The sequence below is a fragment of the Argentina silus genome (assembly GCF_951799395.1).
Source record: "Argentina silus genome assembly, chromosome: 10".
NCBI lineage: Eukaryota > Metazoa > Chordata > Actinopteri > Argentiniformes > Argentinidae > Argentina > Argentina silus.
The window spans coordinates 2,343,777-2,362,681 of NC_139664.1; the positions used below are offsets into that span (position 1 = coordinate 2,343,777).

Here is an 18,905-nt window from a genome sequence, read left to right on the forward strand (position 1 = left end):
TCACTGAACAGAGGCCTTTGTTCAGACGCCCTGAACTATGTTAGAGAAGCTACACAGTGACAGTGCAGGTAAGCCCTGGGATCTTTGCATTGTGCAAACAGGAGATTAAAAGGAATTTACATTTTATTGCATACCCCAGTATGCCGTTGCCGTATCTGTTCTTTGCTTATGCAAGTTTAGGTATCGTGTCTTTCCCAGTAGCTTTGCTACAGCCCTTGTGTCACCGACTGGGCCTCCATGTACGCCACAGCAACGTGTTAGCCCATGGAGCTAAAGCCCAGACATTAGTTCATTAGCCAATGCATTAGGCTTTAGCTAATGCCAGTCTTCAAGTACGAAATAGGAGTCTGTCATTTCAGCAGTGAATGTGTCATTATGTTACTATTTGTGAGGTTGGTGGAAGTATGTGTTCATTTAAAACGTATTGAAATCCTGATGTAGCCTTGAAAAGGGAATCTGGGATTCAAACAGCAACAAACAATCTCCCTGCCACTTGTATGATAAACGGCTGAGGGACGGGGCTGGAGAAATGTAAGCACTCTCAAATTCATAGATAGAGCATTGGATGCAAGGATTAACCATCCATGAGATCAAAAATATAGTTTTAACCATGTTTTGAAGCTATATAATAACATTGTTTCCAAACAATGCGGTGAAACAAGCCTATATGTTGGCTTCTGATGGGGTCGAATAAAGACAGTTGAACTCAGCTAATGAGATATTTATAAGTTATATTTTTCAAGAATCAATGACTATATATTGAAAAACTGATGTATCAATCCCATATTGTCCCTTTAAATGGTCAAGTGACTTGTGCATCACCGGTGAAACGCAAGTTGCGCCGGAGGGAGGCGCCTGATTGTGCGTGATTCGCACAGGTGAGAGAGATTGGCATATAATAGGTGAGATGAGAGTTCAAGCCACTTCTACTTCATCCTGTGTTCGTCGTCGTTGAGGTGAGTTGTGTAGCCCTTTTCAATTTGTAGTTTCTTGCAGTTGTTATTTGCATGTGCGTTAAAGCATATACAGTATGAAGACCGTTTTATCTGGTTTGATATTTGTGTCGGAATAGTGGATGGAGTCGCATGATGAAAGCATCTTTTTCGGTTTTTTGTTTCCGCCAAGACGCAGTTGAAATTGTGTTGCATTTTTGTTTCAATCTCTTTTGTATGAAGCCAGTGGATGTCGATAGACTGTTAAACGTTTTAACTTTTAACAACTATTAAATATTGTCTGTCATATGATACCGGTCTTATGCCCACAGGCCTATGGAATTAGATGAATTTGAATGGAAGATATTATTCACTCGTACACTTTATTCCATATTAACTCGGAATTCTGTTAAACAACAGGTTGATCAAGTAACACCAACATTAATCTCGACTGAAACAGTCATTCATATAGTTTCATCAGTTTCTCAGGGGCACTTGTGCTATAATCTGGTCATCAAACATAAGCCTAGCTGCACCCTTCCTCCAACAAAGCATTTTAGCACGTGTTTATATAATCAGTTTGCAATAGCTCGGTGACTATCCCAATAGATGTGATGACGAGTTAATTTCATGCAAGTTGCCTTCTACAGTATACTCTCTTTTACACCGTTTATACACCATACCTGTATTGATCATTGACCAACCCTTTCAACATGCCTCCCAGGTATTCTTTAGAGCACTTAAAATGGGTTCCAAACTGGAGAATGCAATGGAGGGCCTTATCCGGGTGTTCCACTCTTACTCTTCAAAGGAAGGGGACAAGTACAAGCTGAGCAAACCAGAGCTGAAGAGTCTATTGCAGGGAGAACTCAGCGACTTTCTGGCAGTGAGTCTATCCAGGGATGGGACATTTGCAGTTTTACTATCACAGTATTCAGTTACATTAAGTGTGTATGTATGAGAAGGGAGACCTGCTGTATACTGTATTATCTCCACATCTGCATGGTGAACATGATGCATTCTAGTGATGTGATTAGTAGTATAAAATGTCAATGCATGGCTCTCCCCTCTCTCAGGCCAGTAAGGACCCCATGGTCGTGGAGAAGATCATGTCAGACCTGGATGAAAACCGGGACGGCGAAGTGGACTTCCAGGAATTTGTCGTCCTGGTTGCTGCACTGACCGTGGCCTGTAATGAATTCTTTGTGGAGAGCCTGAAGTAATGTGTTGAACCCATCTGTGACTTTCAACTCCTTATTCCTCTTTAACTAAGCACAAGGAATTTTTCTACTCTTAAATACTTGTGGTTTAAAAAAAGTAGGGTAGAGAATCCTACAAGATTGGTTTCAGTGTCACTCATCTCCATACTCAATAAAGGTGTCATTATTTTGATCATAGCCGTTTGTCTGTCAATTAGAAGAGGAAAAAAAATCTGTTTAAATCCACTTGTCTCCATAATGCACAATATTGATGAGATCTAATGTCCTTATCTAAAAATAGGGGTGAGGAATTGAATAATCTGAGCTCTTTAAACAAATAGTTTTTCTAAAAATACAATTTGTTGATCTTTAAAGAAGCTTTTCCAAAGATATGTAGGCCTATTATACATAACAGAAGTGTCCTATGTATGAGATTGCCCTTCAACAACACATTAGGAAAACAATTAGCCCTGTCCCGTTCTGAGAACTGAATCTGAGACACTACACTGCACCGGGATTCAGCATGTCTCCCATCTCCTGCACCTCAGCTTCAATCAAGTGTGCCAGATTCCTCAGGTTACACATCCGCAACAGTCATTTGAGAGACATGTACTGTATTGAAATGAACGTCACCTTTATTTTCCTTTCATTTGCACTCTGCCAAACTGCATTGCACTCATTTCCAAAAAATGTAGAACAGCATAGAAATATAGACTGACAAGTACTGTGAGTGATGATTTCTCTCACACAGTAGAGTTGATGGCACAAATTCTTAAATCTTTTTATTATCCATATTTTAATTTACAAAGTTATAATTTCTGATACACTAAATTCAAGAAGTCAGAGCCAATCACTTTAGGAGCGCATATATATAAGTACCAGTCAAAAGTTTGGACACACCTTGCCAAGAGTGTGGAAAGCTGTCATCAAAGCAAAAGGTGGCTACTTTGAAGAATCTAAAATATAAAACATATTCTGGTTTGTTTATGTTTTATATTTTAGATTCTTCAAAGTAGCCACCTTTTGCTTTGATAGCTTTGCACACTCTTGGCAAGGTGTGTCCAAACTTTTGACTGGTACTGTGTGTATGTATGTGTATATATATATATATATATATATATATATAAAAAAAAAACAATTTCCAAAGTAACTGTTCCCACGAAGCCAACTGGTGAGACTGATTAGAAAGCACCCATCCAGCCAAATGAAATGCAACGTTTGACTTTAATCCAGCATACACAGTGTCTTTAATACAAGAGCTGGGAGAGCCTGCTCTAGACCCTGTGTCTTCATTAACCAAGTGGGTGGCGGTGCGTTAAGAGGGAGCAGGATCCTCTAAAAGCCCAACACAATGCAGTTGCAGGCAACTCAATACTGAAGTCCATGGCCAAAGTCTGGATAACACCTTAATAATGCAGCAGCCACTTGCCTTGCAGTCATTTGCATTTAACATCCTATGTAACACAAGACCATGTGTGATGATGTCACAATGCTAGGGGCTGTAAAATTCAAAGCACTGATGTGGTTCAACAGTTTGAGTCTTGTCAGTGGGACATTCTAGAAGGATGTTGAAGTCATGGAAACAAAGCAGGATGTGGCACAGCAAGTGTTCTCTTACAATGTTGTTGAACATGCTCATGTGTGAATGCAGTGGCGAGTTGAATAAATCAAACAATGGCGCCATCTTGTGTCATGAAAATGGGCGAACTCGATGAGATTATGATGACATTGCTTGCGGCTTGCTTGCAATATACACTCACTGAGCACTTTATTAGGAACTTTTACTGTACACCTTCTCATGGTGGAGGTGGTGTAATGGTGTAGGGAATGTTTTCTTGGCACACGTTGGGCCCGTTAATACCAATCAATCATCGCTTGAATGCCACAGCCTATTTGAGTATTGTTGCTGACCATGTGCATCCCTTCATGGCCACAGTTTACCCATCTTCTAATGGCTACTTCCAGCATGATAATGCACAATGTCACAAAGCAAAAGTCGTCTCAAACTGGTTTCATGAACATGACAATGAGTTCAGTGTTCTTCAGTGGCCTTCCCAGTCACCGGATCTGAATCCAATAGAACACCTTTGGGATGTGGTAGAACGAGAAATTCACAGCTTGAATGTGCACCTGAAAAATCTGCAGGAACTGCGTGATGCAATCATGTCATCATGGACCAGAATCTCAAAGGAATGTTTCCAACATCTTGTGGAAACAATGCCACAAAAAATGTTGGCTGTTTTGAGAGCAAAGGGAGGCCCTACCCAGTATTAATATAGTGTTCCTAATAAAGGGCTCGGTGACTGTATATGATTGTATAAGTCTCCTCAATGCACATAGTCTGTGGTTGTTTGCATGGCTTGCAAGTACCTTTTAAATTCCACCTTCCATGTAAGTTAGACTAGTACATGAATTGCAGCTTCCAAAACCACAATCTATTTGAATATTTTCCAAACTGATGGAGTCAGTGCCTGAGAAACATAAATTAAAGATTAATTCCATTAACACTTTACATGACTACTCTGGAAAGGTTTTATACAATAACTTGGTAAGGAGTCTGTCGGGGTGAAACCTAAATACCATTCATTTATTAATTTCTTACAAATCTTACAGACAAGGGGAACAACATATTCTCTCCCTCCACAATGGACATTGTGTAAATAAAGAAAGCAATTACACGACCTCTGTCCATGTAACAAAACAATAACTGAGTCATTTGACTAATCCACTTATGACTCCACTTGCAAATGACTTGGCAAATTCCTAAGACACAGATAAGCAATGAAGTAGTCAGGGGAAACTGTCTCTCTCTCCCTCCTCCCAAGGTCAACTGTCTCTCTCTCCCTCCTCCCAAGGTCAACTGTAACTCTGTCGCTCTAGGTTTCTAGAGGTGTCCACAGCTATCGAGGTGTTCCATCTCCTCTTCTGGACACCGTCTCAGGTCAGACGAGCGAGACTCCATCTACACCGTCGGTCGAGGCTCAGAGTGTCGCGCAGGAATGACGCCACCTGTCGTGAGACGACGGGGCTTCAGCGCCACCAGTACCAGGTTGCGGGGGGAGAAGGCGGGGTCAAAGAGCGGCACCAGCTGACTCGGTATACCTACACCAAATGAAGGGAGGCGGAGAGAAACGTGTGAGACACCATCCAACACCATATCAGTGTCAACAAATGTCCCTGAAGACATTTGTTTCCATGTCTACTCAACACTACAGTGACCCCCTAAAGAATTGTATTTTTTTATTTATCCTTTATTCATTCAGGGAAGTCTCTCTTTTTCAAGGGTGTCCCTGCTTACGAAACATATATTCACCACTGTTATTTACATCAAGAAGGACACGTCCATGCTGAACCCAGAGAGTGTCTACACACCGCTCCTCACCTTTCTCCTGCAGATAGATCATCCTGTCCAGCAGCACCAGAGTCTCTACTACCGGCGCCAGCAGCAGTGCCAGGCTGAAGTAGACCACCACCCGGCCCTGCTGCCTCAGCATAGCCTCCACAGCCACAGCGTCCACGGGCAGGTCAGCAGGCAGGCCCACACGCGGCAAACCGAGACGGGCATATCTGTAGGCACAGGGAGAGACTTTTTCATCTGACTTATAGTGCAAGGGTGTTCTCTGAAAGCCTTTCCTCCTGTTATGTCTGTTGTATAAGATCACGTGAAAACAAAGTGTATGAAACTCTGAGGAGAATGATGACACACTCACTCTGTGAATGGTAGTAAGTGAGCTTTCTTAATGGTCTGAACTCCCGCCTTGCGCAGTTCTGGCCTCGCCCCCCTGATAACAGTCTCCAGTGTTGCCCGGTAACAGTGCGACCGCAGCAACCCACTCTCCTCCCGTAGCCTCTGCATGTAGTCCTCCACGGCATGACACGCCCCCTCCCGCGCCTTATACGACAGCTGGTGTCCCGGCAACCTCCGCACCCAGGAGCTCATTGGGTAGCCGTATTCTAAGTGTGATACCTCACTGGCTGGCGTAGGCGGAAGGGGTGGGGCTACGAGCCCGGGTGGGGTGGGGTATTCACAAGTCGTGATCTTCATGTAGCAGCACGCCACGGAGGTGATGCCCCGCACGTGGGGGCAGCTGACAAAGTGACGCAGAAGAGTGGCACTGAGGTCTCCGCAGGCATGGAGCCCCGTCAAGACAAAATCTGGGCACTCCCGACTCTCCTCTTCCCCCGGGACGACAACTATTTCAGGGGATGAACTCTGCACACAAAGTGAGCGGGCATATGGACTGTTACTTGACAATGGATCCTTCTCAGCTTCCGTCTTGCACAGACGTTTCGGAAGGGAGGGCGGGCTGAATTGGGATTCTGGTGCTATATCTGGGCCCCGAGGGGCATTAGGTATAGAACAAGTAGAAGAGTTTGTACATGCATTATCATTCTGCTTGGGTGGGGATGCACCTTGACCAGTCTCTGAACAACCACACTCAAGCTGGTCACCATGCACATGCCCTTGATCAGGATCTGGATCTAACATGGACTCCCTCTGTCTCTTTTTACTGGATGCGACTGTCTGACCCTCAGTGGTACAATCGCCGGTTTGGAGCTGCTTGACGAAGGCCTCCCATGGTGCCTTGGGGTTGACCCAACCAGCCACATGGCGGGGTGAGGGGCCAGATGTACAGAGCCGGGGAGAGCCATTCTGGAGGATGAGAATATGACACTATGTATTACACTCATTCATCTAATGCAGTAATCAAACCACTGAATTACCAAAATTCAAAACCGGGGTTCAATCAACTGACACTTTCGAAAACCATCTTTCACACTGTGTGCAAACAGGTACATTACCTTCTTCTGCTTCTCCTTTTCCAGTGTCCACAACAGCTCTCTGTCAAATTTGGACGCCATGGTAACCAGAGTGGGATCGGCCTCAATCCCCGTCACAGACAGACCCAGCCCAAACGACAGAAAACGAGTCAAATGACCCTATGCAGCAAGGGTAAAAATAATAAGTTACGTTTTATTCAGGCATATCTTTATAATTTCAATATGTTAGGTCGATGAGTCAAATATCTTGCTCCTTGTCGGACTCTGCACCAGATCACCTGTCCGGAACCAACATCCACCACACTAGTAGAGTCTGTCAGGTCACAGAGCCGCTTCACCAGCTGGGGAGAGAGATTGGCCAATCAACATCAAGAACACATGTCCGATGACATTTGACCTTGGGAAATAATTAACACAGAACTATCTAGAATGGGCAAATAACCTACAATCCATATTACCTAGAGCATGCTAAATAGTGAATAGAATCTGAAGAATTACTATACTACATTATCCACGCACCGTGCCTAGCCTTCGGATCTCGTGCTGCTTCTTGGGTTTAACATGTTTCCTGAATATGTGTCCGAGCAGCGAGCTCTGACTCTGGTTGTCCAGGAACTCTTCTGGCTTCAGGGTGCCCGCTTCCTGTGCCCGTCTCCCCTGGGGTGTCCTGGGGAACGCCATGGCGTGGGCTGTGGCACGAAAGGCCAACAGTGAAAGAGGCCATACAGAAAGGTAGCTGGAAGAAAGAACATTTTAACTGGCATCCATCCATGTTTTCGTTTCACGGGAGGACACCCAATTAAAACCATTTTTACTGTAGGAAGTATCACTCATACCTTCTATCCACATTTCCTCTGTCCAGTAGAAGGTCAGCTATTTGTGGGGGTGACAGGTTACAGAGGGCCTGCTGCCAGCTGATGGGCAACGTCTCCCATAGTTCCTCACTAAAGAACTCCTGCACAGACAGATACCACACCGTGACGTGGAGAGCAAAGAAACATATCATACATTGTACTCTGCCTATAAATCATGATTATCACGACTATATTAATAATATCATGTACTTTACAGAGCTGACAGGACCCATGCACAATATCATGCTTTACAGACCTGACAGGACCCATGCAATAATTAACATAGTGCATGTGTCAGAAATACAATAAAGCAACTTACAATTACGTAGGAGTCGGATATGTGCTTGTACAGCGACAGAAAACTGGTCAGTTTCCTTGCCAAATCTCTTTGCTGCTCTGCTGAAAGTGTCGGTAAGCACATTCCCCCAAGATTTCCTTTCTCGGCTGTACGATGAACGATTTGGCTGTTGCAAGTGGGCTACGCACGGTAGAAAGACAAATACAGATAGTTACTCTGCGCTCTGCTCACACGTCCATCCTGACCGTACTCCTCTGGACAACCACCACAACATGACCGTTGAACCCGGAAGTCGATAGCTCGCTGCTAAGGAAATACAAGAAGCATGGTGCTGTTTCAAGGTCTGTTTACAGATTTAACGTGTTGTATTTGACTCATTTAAGCGAACTATTATGAAGAGCACAGTCCACTGATGCGCAGTGGCTCCTCCGCAAGCGAAAACACAAAGGCAAAGGGGTCTGAATAGTTTTATGTCTGTTTTGTTTTAATCGTTCTCTCTAGCTAGCTGTCTACCGTCAACGACAGTAAAAGGAGGCTAGTTAGCTAAGCTAGCTACGTTATCCGAAGAAGGAACCTCCCAGCTGCTAATAGCTACCATATTATCTTGACAGCTTGACAGCTAACTTGCCAGTCGATTTACATGCATTGTTGTTGTTGTTATTATTAATATTATTATTGTGGGCATGGCAGACTGAAGACACAGGTAAAGAGGAAAGAGAACACTGACTGAAAATGCCTAGCTAGCTAACTTCAGCTATAGCTATACTGCTAATACCTAGCTAACAAAATATGATTGATTTTATTAATGTGCAACAACAGCTAGCATAGTGGTTGAGCGTTTTTATTGACAGAATGGCTAAGTTGTGATTTTATTTTGATTAAAAAATATCTAATATCTTTTTTGTTCAGGTGTTCAAATACTTCATTGATGACAAGCCAAACAGGCCGGAATGTTTGGATTTTAAACTATTATTTAAAGACATTTATTTAGTAATTTTGTGTAGCAGTGTATAAGTTTTGCTGAAGGGACGTATTCAGCTATCTCCCCCCATTATGTCAAACCTGACGATCAACTTGGACTTTTCTGGTGGCGGCGATGGGGGCAAGAAATCGACCGAAAAAAACAGACACTCGAGATTCCCTAGAAAGCGAAACCTTACGCAGAATGACCAGCAGATGAAACACAAACATGATCTCAAATACCAGGGCCCACCGCCCTGGCGCAATGGGGCCAAGCACCCATCCCTACCCAGTGCTACACACAACAAAAGTTCATCTCACATACCCAGTCCAGCGCACGCCAGAAGCTCTGCCCCTAAGCCGGGCTCATCAAGCAGCTCCACATCTTTGACCATCACTGTGAAGAACACCACCAATTCCGAGCAATCCAAGACTTCAACTTCCACCTATAACCACACAGCCTCTCTCCCGGGCGCGCCAGCCCCCTTTTGCAACCCCCTGAAGTACCTTGCCATAGACTGTGAAATGGTGGGCACTGGGCCCAAAGGTCGCAACAGTGAACTGGCACGCTGCAGTATTGTGTCCTATGATGGAGATGTGGTGTACGACAAGTACATCAAGCCCGCGAATCCTGTCACAGATTACCGCACTCGTTGGAGTGGCATCAGCTGGAAACAGCTAGTCAATGCTACGCTGTACACACAAGCCAGGAAGGAGGTAAGAAAACTGATCGGAGGGTGTTTGAGGTGTTCTCAGGGAAAATGACCAATGTGTGATTATCACGTCTGTTCTCAATATGCCCGTATCAAAGGAGAGTTCACCAGTTCACCAGTCGTAACAAATGAACGCCAGTCACCACAAACTAAAACTACCACTCATAACTTTGTTTTGTCAATTCCTTTATACTTGTGCTACAAAGACAAAGACTGTTTATTGGCCATGCAATCAATTCTCATCAATTGTTAGAATGTGGTAATTTTTGCACCCCCCCACACACACGCACTGCACACCCCCCAAGGGAGAACAGAGCTCTGGGCTCTTCTATATGATTGTACCAATGGAAGTAAAGCCTCCATGTGAATTCCATGTCTTTCCAGTCGTAACACGCACCAGACAGTCATCGCATGATGTTTATGTTAGTGGTGTACGACCCGAGGATTTTGGGAGCCGACTCCGACTCCTACTTCCAGAGTCGAAGGGGTCAACCCTTTCTCCATCCCTTCTCCAAAATAGCAAACTGTCCCAAAATGACTAAGACTGCAGTTTCAGGTGTGTGCATTATGTGTTTAAAAACGATTAGACTGGGCTGGAGATGTGGTGGCAGAAGATGGCCGAATTTTCTCCAAGACATTATCGACCGTTTTTGTTGTCTCGGACCTGAATTGTCTCCCTGTCAAAATTGGGACTCTAAAGAGTCGAGTCGAATATTTTGGTGTCGACTCATCACTAGTGTGCAGCTGCGCACCACAGTGTAGTTTGTGTCACTTAACTCTCATTTATAACAAACAAAAGGAAACTTAGGAAAATGTGAATGAGTATTCTTCTATTTGAAAATGTAGGCTGTATGGATGTTCAACTTAAGTTATGTGCATGCCTGCAGTGGCTACGTTGTTGTTTCCAGGGTGGACAACGGCAACCATTGGCTCACATGCCACTCACCCACCTTCTAATTATAAACAGTCTTGTTTGTAATTAGAAGACGGTTGAGTGGCTTGTAAGCGGCGCCAACGACAAGTGGACTGAAAATGCTTTGCGTTCACATTACACCCCCCCAAAAAAGCGGATTTTTTTGTCGAACAACTCTTCAGTTCACACAACTGTCTGAAAGGGACAGTGTGAGAAAATACCCCCAGTCTTCTGTCTTCTGCTCCTGTAGATACTGAAGATCCTCCAAGGGAAGGTGGTGATAGGGCACGCCATCCACAACGACTTCAAGTCCATGAGCTACAGTCACCCTGCGGTCCTCACCCGGGACACCTCCCGCATCCCTCTCCTCAATCAGAAGGCCGGGTTCGGGGGGAAGGAGTGTGCCTCGCTCAAGAGACTCACCAAGGCTCTATTGAACCGTGACATCCAGGTGAGAAAATACAAATATAAATACATTTATAATAAATGATAATAAATATGTAATATAAATATGAAGGGATGTGATTTCAGTATACAGTGCTACAGTTGGGGTTGTGCTTCTGACTTTAATTATTTATTAGTTGTTATGCAGCTGTGAACATGTTTAATACAGTCATACATCTAACAACAGTAGGATAAGAAACACAATGTTTACGCTTTTATCCAAAGAGACTTACATTGCAGTGAGCGCATACATTTTTCAGTATATATGGTCCCAGGAGGAATCGAACCCACAACCTAAGCATTGTTAGCGCCAACTGAGCCACAGAGGACAACAAATATTAAACATTTAGAGTTAAATGTAATTCGATATTCCTCTTGTATCCTCAGACCGGGAAGAAGGGGCACTCCTCGGTGGAGGACGCGAAAGCTACGATGGAACTGTACAAAGTTGTGGAAGTGGAGTGGGAGAGGACCTTAGCCTCCAGAACATACTGAATGGATTTTAACTGGGTTAAGAATTCAAAAAAAAAAAAAAAAAAAAGTTTGAACGTTTCATGTTTCAGGGACGTTGAATGATCCTCCTTACAGACATCACTATCAGGTCTTCCACCTCTCACTTCAGCCACTCTCATTTTCTACTTCCGTTTTGAAAACAGTTGCCTTCAGTCTCAGGGTTGGCAGTCATTTTTTTTGCGGTGCATATGCCACAAGGGGGCAGTCTAATATTTCCTTTTTAGAAATGTTCTTTTGAGAAGTTTTAAGAAGCAAGTTATTATACTGTGATGAAATTTATGTATCTGTTTTACAGTGTAAATTGTTAGCATTCAATCTTGCATGTGCATTGCAATGGGGAAGAAAAAGTAAAAAACAATTTTATGCACCACCTTTCTATTGGATTTTTTTTAATTTTATTTTATTTAACAATAATGACTTTATTATTTATTTATTTTAAATCAAGATTGTATTAACACAAACTTAGAAGCCTACTTTACTTTTCATACTGCTCTTGATATAATCGGAAGCCACTGTGCCACACAGTATATAGGAATGCCTATAAAAGGCCTTTTGTGAATGTAGAATGTGGTGTTATTGACTGGCAGCTGTTACCAGGACACCCTTCAGCACACCAGTACGCCAGGCCAGCATGGGGTCTACGATCCCACTAGTCATTAAACAAACATCAAGCAATACTGAGCAGTTGTTCCTTTTCAACAGCGAAGATCTAGACACTCATCAGCTCAACACCCATGCAGTCTCTCCGATTCCGAGGCATGAGTGTAGGTTAGAACTAGAAACGACACTTCAGGTGGATTTGTGTTTGACAGGCAGTTAGGTGCACAGAGCTCGTCTAGGGAGGTCCGTGTTCTGCCCTCTCCGACCCAGGGTGTGTGAACCGTGGGCTGGTACGACGTTGCTGTGCTGTGCCCTCCTCTACCCCCTCACAACAGGCGCCGATGTCCAGACAGTCCAAAGAAGAAAGAAGAAAGGCTCATGCCTTTCTCACACTGTTTCCCTTATTGTAGCTTCTGGCAGTGTCTCTCGTAAAAGGAGAGCAAGTCAGCGGTATTTCCCTGCTGTGAATTCTACACCCGCACATTAATTATACAGCTATCCCTCCTCAAAAGCCAGGCTCAACACACAGACCCTGCCGCCGGGACAGTGCAGTTCATTAAAGAGGGAAATACCAAATGCAGGTAATATTCGCCAGACACTCTTCTCCCCTCTGTTTGCTTTTTTTCCGTTCAGACACCGGTGGCTTTTTATCCTGGGTTTGGTCCCAAAATTGTGTCACCATCTTAAGGAATGACAGTCTCACCTTTATTCAAAAAATGTCTGTGACTCAATGTCTGCGACTCAATGTCTGTGACTCAATGTCCTTGTGCAAAGATTCGATTCCACTTTCAGTGACTCGTTGTCTGTCTCGCAGGCAGGTGTTGAATTGGATCGACACTGATGTTGATTTTGCTTGCACATTTTTAATGATATTAGGTCATGAAGGGGTGTGTATAGCTTACTGGCGAGGTCTGAGAAGATTTTAGCCGAGACACTGACTTCATGTATTCAGTTAAGTCATAAATTACAAGTTAAACTGTCCAGTTGTCCTTCTCCAATTTAAGATCAATTCGGGGTGTGTATACGAGTAGTTCCATTTTTGTGTATGAATGGCCTAAATTGGACTACTACTGTGAATAGATGTGTCTGTAAAAAGACCTGCCAGTATGTCTGCCAGTAGGTTGGTATAATGTATAATAGCCGGTGTTGGGTATACAAGCATTGCTCCAAATGGCAGTTCTCCCTTCCTTCTTAGCCATTCGTTTTGCTGGGACGGCGAAAAAGCACCCTTGTTTGAAGCCAAGTAGCTTGGTAAGGTTTGGCAACGTGCAACAAGCAATACTGCAATCAGGATAGGAAGCTTATTCAGCAGAAGTTAGCTTCTTAAGTTATTACTTGAGGATCTACTTTGAAAGAAAACAGTGGGAGACATCATTAAAGTGCTCTAGTTTCAAGCAGGGATATTAGCGATAAGTAATCCACTGCTGTCATCTTACTCATCATCATCGTTTGTATGATAACCCTTTACTCTTACGTTGTTCCATCAAAACTGTCACTTTCTGGTGATAAATTATGTCCCAAGATTAAGTCCTGCACCCCACCCAAGCTGGTATTGTTATCCCCACCAAAGTCATTATGATATATGCGTAGATCGTGTGTGCTTCTAGAACTATTGCCTGGTAGGCCTCAAGGAATGTTCCGGTAACTACTGTAACAAACAAGGCTGTCTGAGGGACATACAAGACCCCTCATCCCAAGGGAGGTGGTTAGTGTACCAAGGACAAAGGCTTTTGTGCATCAAGTCCATGCCGAATAACACATACTCCCAAATCTAAATGACTTATCTAAATGCAAATTTGGGTAAGCTTTGCAAATTCCTATTACCTTATTAACCAGAATGAGAATCACAAAGGTGCCGGAGATTGAGTGAAACTTATTTGAGTGACATATTTGAGACTACGTTGTGCCAACAAAATGTGTGAGGGAGAAACACCCTCTCAAGGACCCATTTCCCGTTAAAACTCTTCAGAGCTGCCTGACTCAGCTTGGTCTTCACAGAGGTCCTATCTGTTCTTGGTCTTCACATAGGTCCCCATGGCAACCTTGGCCTTCCTCTATTGACTAAACAGGCTACTGAAAACCACTGTATCACCACAGGTGGTGCCAAAGCACCTGGTGGCTAAATCCAGTACATTACACTTACCCGCCAGAGTAGTATACCTAGGATACCGAGAGCCCTGGTGCCACTCCATGCCAGGCTTCTCAGGTGCCAACCCTTCTTGGGTTACCTCCAATAGCCCACTACACAAACGTTATTTCATCTGGACACTGTGACTTTTTTTTTTTCCGCATAGCTTTTCAACTGAGAATGTAAAAAATGATTTATTTTCACTACAGATCTTCTTTAGCTATGGCTTGTTTCATCTTGGTACCGTCACCTCCTTTTGGTAGGCATCTGTCATTTTATGCTCATGAATAAATCATGTCTCATGAATATATTAACTTTTAACTTTCTATGTAGACGCTAAATAATTTCCAAGAGTCTGAGGAGCCTGTTGAGCTCTCTGTTCTGGCACGCAATGGCTGTAGGTGGTCATTGAATTTGGTGCAGATCAGAAAGTATGTTTTTAAAAGGTATTCACCAGTGCCACAACTGAAGAATGAGGCAGTTGGCAAGATGGGAAAAACTGGTGCTCATTAATATTTAATTGGGTAGCTGAAAAGGTAGAGGACCAATGGGATCACTGATCAGATCAAATCCTCGGTGGAAAGTCTGTCTCTGTGCCTCGAAGGAGGTCGTTTAGTACAGGTGTTTCTATTGGGAAAGACGTAAATTCCTTTGGATTAAAATATAGTTCCTGAGCAAAAGAAAAGTTAATTGCATGTAGTCCCAACTAGACCCACTAGTTTTCCAACCATATTTTGCGGAATTATTTTACCACATATGAGTCAACCCAGCAGCCCGGCCACCATAGGAATGACGCAGACAGCGTTGGGAAGTGACTTTGAGGAACCAGACCGAATGGATCTCTAATGCAGCTCCTCCTCGCCCTGGCCTTTGGTCATCCCTGCCTCCGGGCTAGCACTCCGAGCCACTGAGCCCTGTCCCTCTGTCTTCCCAGCACCCATGTTGACCGTCCCGCCCCGTGCCTATATGTTAAATTCCTCCACAGCCCGCCACTCGGCCGCGCCTGTCTGCGGAGCTAGGCTACGTACACAGCCGTATTCACCCCCCACCCCCACCCCCCCCATCAAGACCTCTTACTCAGCACTACCACGACTGTCTACCACTACCACGAATGTCTACCCTCGGTCCGTCAGCGGTCAACATGGCAGACATGAATCACTAGTCCTGTCTACGAGACACCAGCGCCCTGTCGTGCATCATGGCTGAAAGCTGTATCACATGCCATCGACATCCGACCACAGCTGAGCCAAACTTTTGACCCATATCCTGTATTTGACTTCTGAAGTTTACTCGGCACCTGAGACTGCATTGACATCCTCGTGAAACTCTGTGAGCAATTTCAGTGTGACCCTTGACCTCTGTTTGGGCTTTGATGTTGTCGACAATAGGTTGAGCAACAATAGAGCAAAGATATTTGCATTCATCACACATTTAATCCATGGGTTAGTCAAGATTATACCATGTTATTGGTATAACGTAATCGCAAGGTTCCTGGTTCGATTCTGACCTTCAACATATCTTGCATGTCATCCCTCCTCTCTCTCTCTCTCACCCATCCTTCCTGTCAATCTCTAATGTCTCTATCCCAATAAAAGCAGAAATAACCTAAAAAAAAGAAAAGAAAAAAAGATTATACGATATTATTTACCCCCAATGAATCTATTTGTGCACTAGCAAATAATGAGGATATTATTCACTGTTAGCTGCCAACATGAAACCCTTAGTCTTGGATGAATTGTTAATTCCTTGAGAGGCTTACCAATAAAAGCTTGTGGAGCCGTAGAATAGAGTAATTAGAATCCGTGGCGGCCTATCGTACTAATTAGGCGTGTGTTTTCAACAACTGAAATATCTAAAGAACTTTTGTTTTTTTGTCCAGTCAATGATTCGCGCATGGACTTTGTGTACGCCTCAAGTCCTCGTGGGTCGAGATCAAAGAGGTTGAGTATGTCAGTGCGCTTTTGTCACGACGACATCACAAAAGGTGAGCAGTTTCTTAACCGAAGAGGTTTGACTGGCTGCTAGAGTCCCACTTCAGCATCCTCAGCGGTAGGCGACCCTCCTCTGTGAGATGCAGTATAGGATGCGCCTCACGTGTATCTAGGTTACGGACAGCTTTATAGCGTGTTCAGGAACGCACAATCTATTCTATCTATTCGCCATAATAATTATAGCCTTTGAATTATATTTATGCTTTACTCCAAATGTATTTCTTAGATTTGGACCCTTGTGTGACTGATTTGTCATTGAGTGATTTTTAGTATTATTACCATCACACAAGTCTACAAGAGTTCGTCTCGCATCCAGCCCATCCCACTGTCCCTCTTCATCCCTCAGGACAATAGAAAAGTGTTCTTGGTCGGAGGAAGAAAGTGGGCTGTTCAAAAATTTCTTCTGCGTAATTCTCTGCCCTCCTTGATTCCCAATCCCTCGTTACCTTCCCTCCTTCACTGGTGGACGGAGCTGAAGTCGTTCTTTACCTTTTCACCAAGACGTGGGGGTGGTACCTGACAACGCTTTTTCTATAATTTGATCCAAGTTTGGTGGAAAATAAGAATTAGAAAGTACACCTGTCGAGTCGGCTTCAAATAACAACAAATACACACAAAGGATACAATCATTTCTAAGCGTCATAGAAATGAGGTAGGTGGAGTGGATCTTTTCTTTTTTAAATCAAAGCCTATATTTTGGCGCATTGCCCTCTGTAAGGCAGGCTATTAAAATATCTGTCTTTGGAATACAAAGTTAGCCCTTTTGGTCCTCTCTCAATCACTTTGTATGGCTGTTTTGTATTCTCAAAAGCTTATTAAAATAACTAACATATTATATATGTTATATATTACATTTACATTTTTCTTTATTGCTTATACATTTTTGCTTTAATTAAAGCACATTTGAGCTGTCTGCCCCTACTAAAGTGGCCGGCACCTGTTAATCCTTATTATAAGTATAGTTTACTAAAAGCAACAACAAATCAGTCTTAATCAATATATCTGCATATAGGCCTACTGCATCTTCAATACACCTATGTAGCACTGTTATTGCTGTTCTTAACATTTATAAATATGTTTATAAATATGTAGGTGTTACCAAAACAAGATTTACGCAAAATATATGTTTCATTGGAATGGTAGTTAGCAGCTCACACCCTTAAGGGCATGAGTGATCCACATCTACAGGTAAAATAACATTCCCTTGCTGAGCCGGCAGGAGAGAGACACTGTAGCAGTTGAGGTCTCTCTCGGAGCCGGAGCCAAACTGCACCTGCTGCCGTGGTGCTGTGTGATGTTTTCACTCCAAACTGATTTTATGATGTGTACTTGTGAAGACTGACAAGTGTTACATATGGGGCATGGAATGTACAGTACTCCACACTGGTTGAATATATACATTATGGGTATAGCACTTTAGTATGGGGAACAATTAAAAGGAACTAATTTGTAGTTTATAAGTGTTTAAGAGGTAGCTAATTGCGCAGTGTTGGGGTGTTACTGGCCGTTTATTAGGTCTGTATTCAGTGTTTTCTTATTCTCATGCTGTAAGCCATGTAGTAGCTGTGATTTCAGCAGCTCTCCAATCACTGGCTCACATTTGGGGATTGAATCAGCGACCTTGGGGTAACTGGCTAGCCTCCCTAACCTTAAGGCCAACTTTGCCCCCAATAACATTCATTGTGTGTGTGTGTGTGTGTGTGTGTGTGTGTATGCATGTGTGTGTGTCACCTCATTCTGTGACAGGGAATACAACTCTTTTCCTGCAGCTACTGAACAGTATACTATCCACACAATCTCGAGTCTCTGCACTGGGGTAAAGATACATGCAGATCAGGGGAGGCTGCTGGACGTAGAAAACGGAGGACAGGCTCATTGTAATGCACGGAATGGAATAAGGAATGGTATCGTGTGTTTGATACCATTCCCTATTCCATTCCATGCATTCTTGGGATCAAGTACTTACAGTACATAGTATAGTTATAGTATAGTTATGTACTCAAGTAGTCAATACCAGATTATGATTTATGACCCAGGAAGCGGAGTTAAACAAACCCTGCGAGAAAAGGGCTCTCTGTCAACTCACACTTCCCTCAGTTTGAACAGGGCCCAATGCGGCCCGAATTCTCAGCTTGTCGCTATGGGCTCTCAATCTTCCAATGCACTGAGTAGAAAAGTAGTACTTTTGGGGGGGGGGTCTATGGTTCAGTGTTAGTTCATATTATTTGTATTGTATTTATTGTTTGTAGTGTTTAGTATCGTTCTTGTTGTAAAGCGCTTTGAGACATTTGTCTGTGTAAAAAAAAAAAAAGGTGTACAAATACATTTGATTGATTGATTGATTGAGTTCATTTTCCATGCATTACAAAGAGCCCGTCCTCTGATTTCTACCTCCACCAGCCTCCCCTGATGTAATGTTTGAGGGCTACATATACCGTACATTTATTGGGCTTAATATTTGTATATCTCTTGACATAGCCACTTGATAGTTTAACGGTATAACCTCTCTATGCAACATGAATAGTGTAAGATGTCTGTGATGGTGAGAAGTTTTTGAACGACGAGTACATTTATCACC

General features: G+C 43.4%; 3 protein-coding genes across 5 annotated transcripts; 2 read left to right on the forward strand and 1 right to left on the reverse strand.

The window, feature by feature from the left end:
• The first annotated feature begins 884 nt into the window (after window positions 1-884).
• Window positions 885-2,324, forward strand: s100a1 (S100 calcium binding protein A1). Its single transcript, XM_083678491.1, has 3 exons — window positions 885-956; window positions 1,657-1,818; window positions 2,009-2,324. Exons 2-3 carry the CDS (start codon window positions 1,678-1,680, stop codon window positions 2,153-2,155), a joined length of 288 nt encoding a protein of 95 aa, XP_083534617.1. The 5' UTR covers window positions 885-956; window positions 1,657-1,677; the 3' UTR covers window positions 2,156-2,324.
• A 2,374-nt stretch (window positions 2,325-4,698) lies between these two features.
• mettl25b (methyltransferase like 25B) lies at window positions 4,699-8,206 on the reverse strand. Its single transcript, XM_083679550.1, has 8 exons — window positions 8,087-8,206; window positions 7,750-7,868; window positions 7,433-7,649; window positions 7,192-7,254; window positions 6,935-7,072; window positions 5,842-6,785; window positions 5,514-5,698; window positions 4,699-5,233 (listed from the first exon to the last, which is right to left on the reverse strand). Exons 1-8 carry the CDS (start codon window positions 8,186-8,188, stop codon window positions 5,094-5,096), a joined length of 1,908 nt encoding a protein of 635 aa, XP_083535676.1. The 5' UTR covers window positions 8,189-8,206; the 3' UTR covers window positions 4,699-5,093.
• Window positions 8,158-11,975, forward strand: isg20l2 (interferon stimulated exonuclease gene 20-like 2). Of its 3 annotated transcripts, none has more exons than XM_083679553.1 (4): window positions 8,158-8,178; window positions 8,975-9,742; window positions 10,902-11,102; window positions 11,483-11,975. In XM_083679553.1, exons 2-4 carry the CDS (start codon window positions 9,119-9,121, stop codon window positions 11,588-11,590), a joined length of 933 nt encoding a protein of 310 aa, XP_083535679.1. In that variant the 5' UTR covers window positions 8,158-8,178; window positions 8,975-9,118; the 3' UTR covers window positions 11,591-11,975. The 3 variants fall into 3 exon arrangements, with proteins under 3 accessions (XP_083535679.1, XP_083535677.1, XP_083535678.1); XM_083679551.1 differs by lacking the exon at window positions 8,158-8,178 and adding an exon at window positions 8,328-8,406; XM_083679552.1 differs by lacking the exon at window positions 8,158-8,178 and adding an exon at window positions 8,440-8,521.
• The last annotated feature ends 6,930 nt before the right edge of the window (window positions 11,976-18,905 follow it).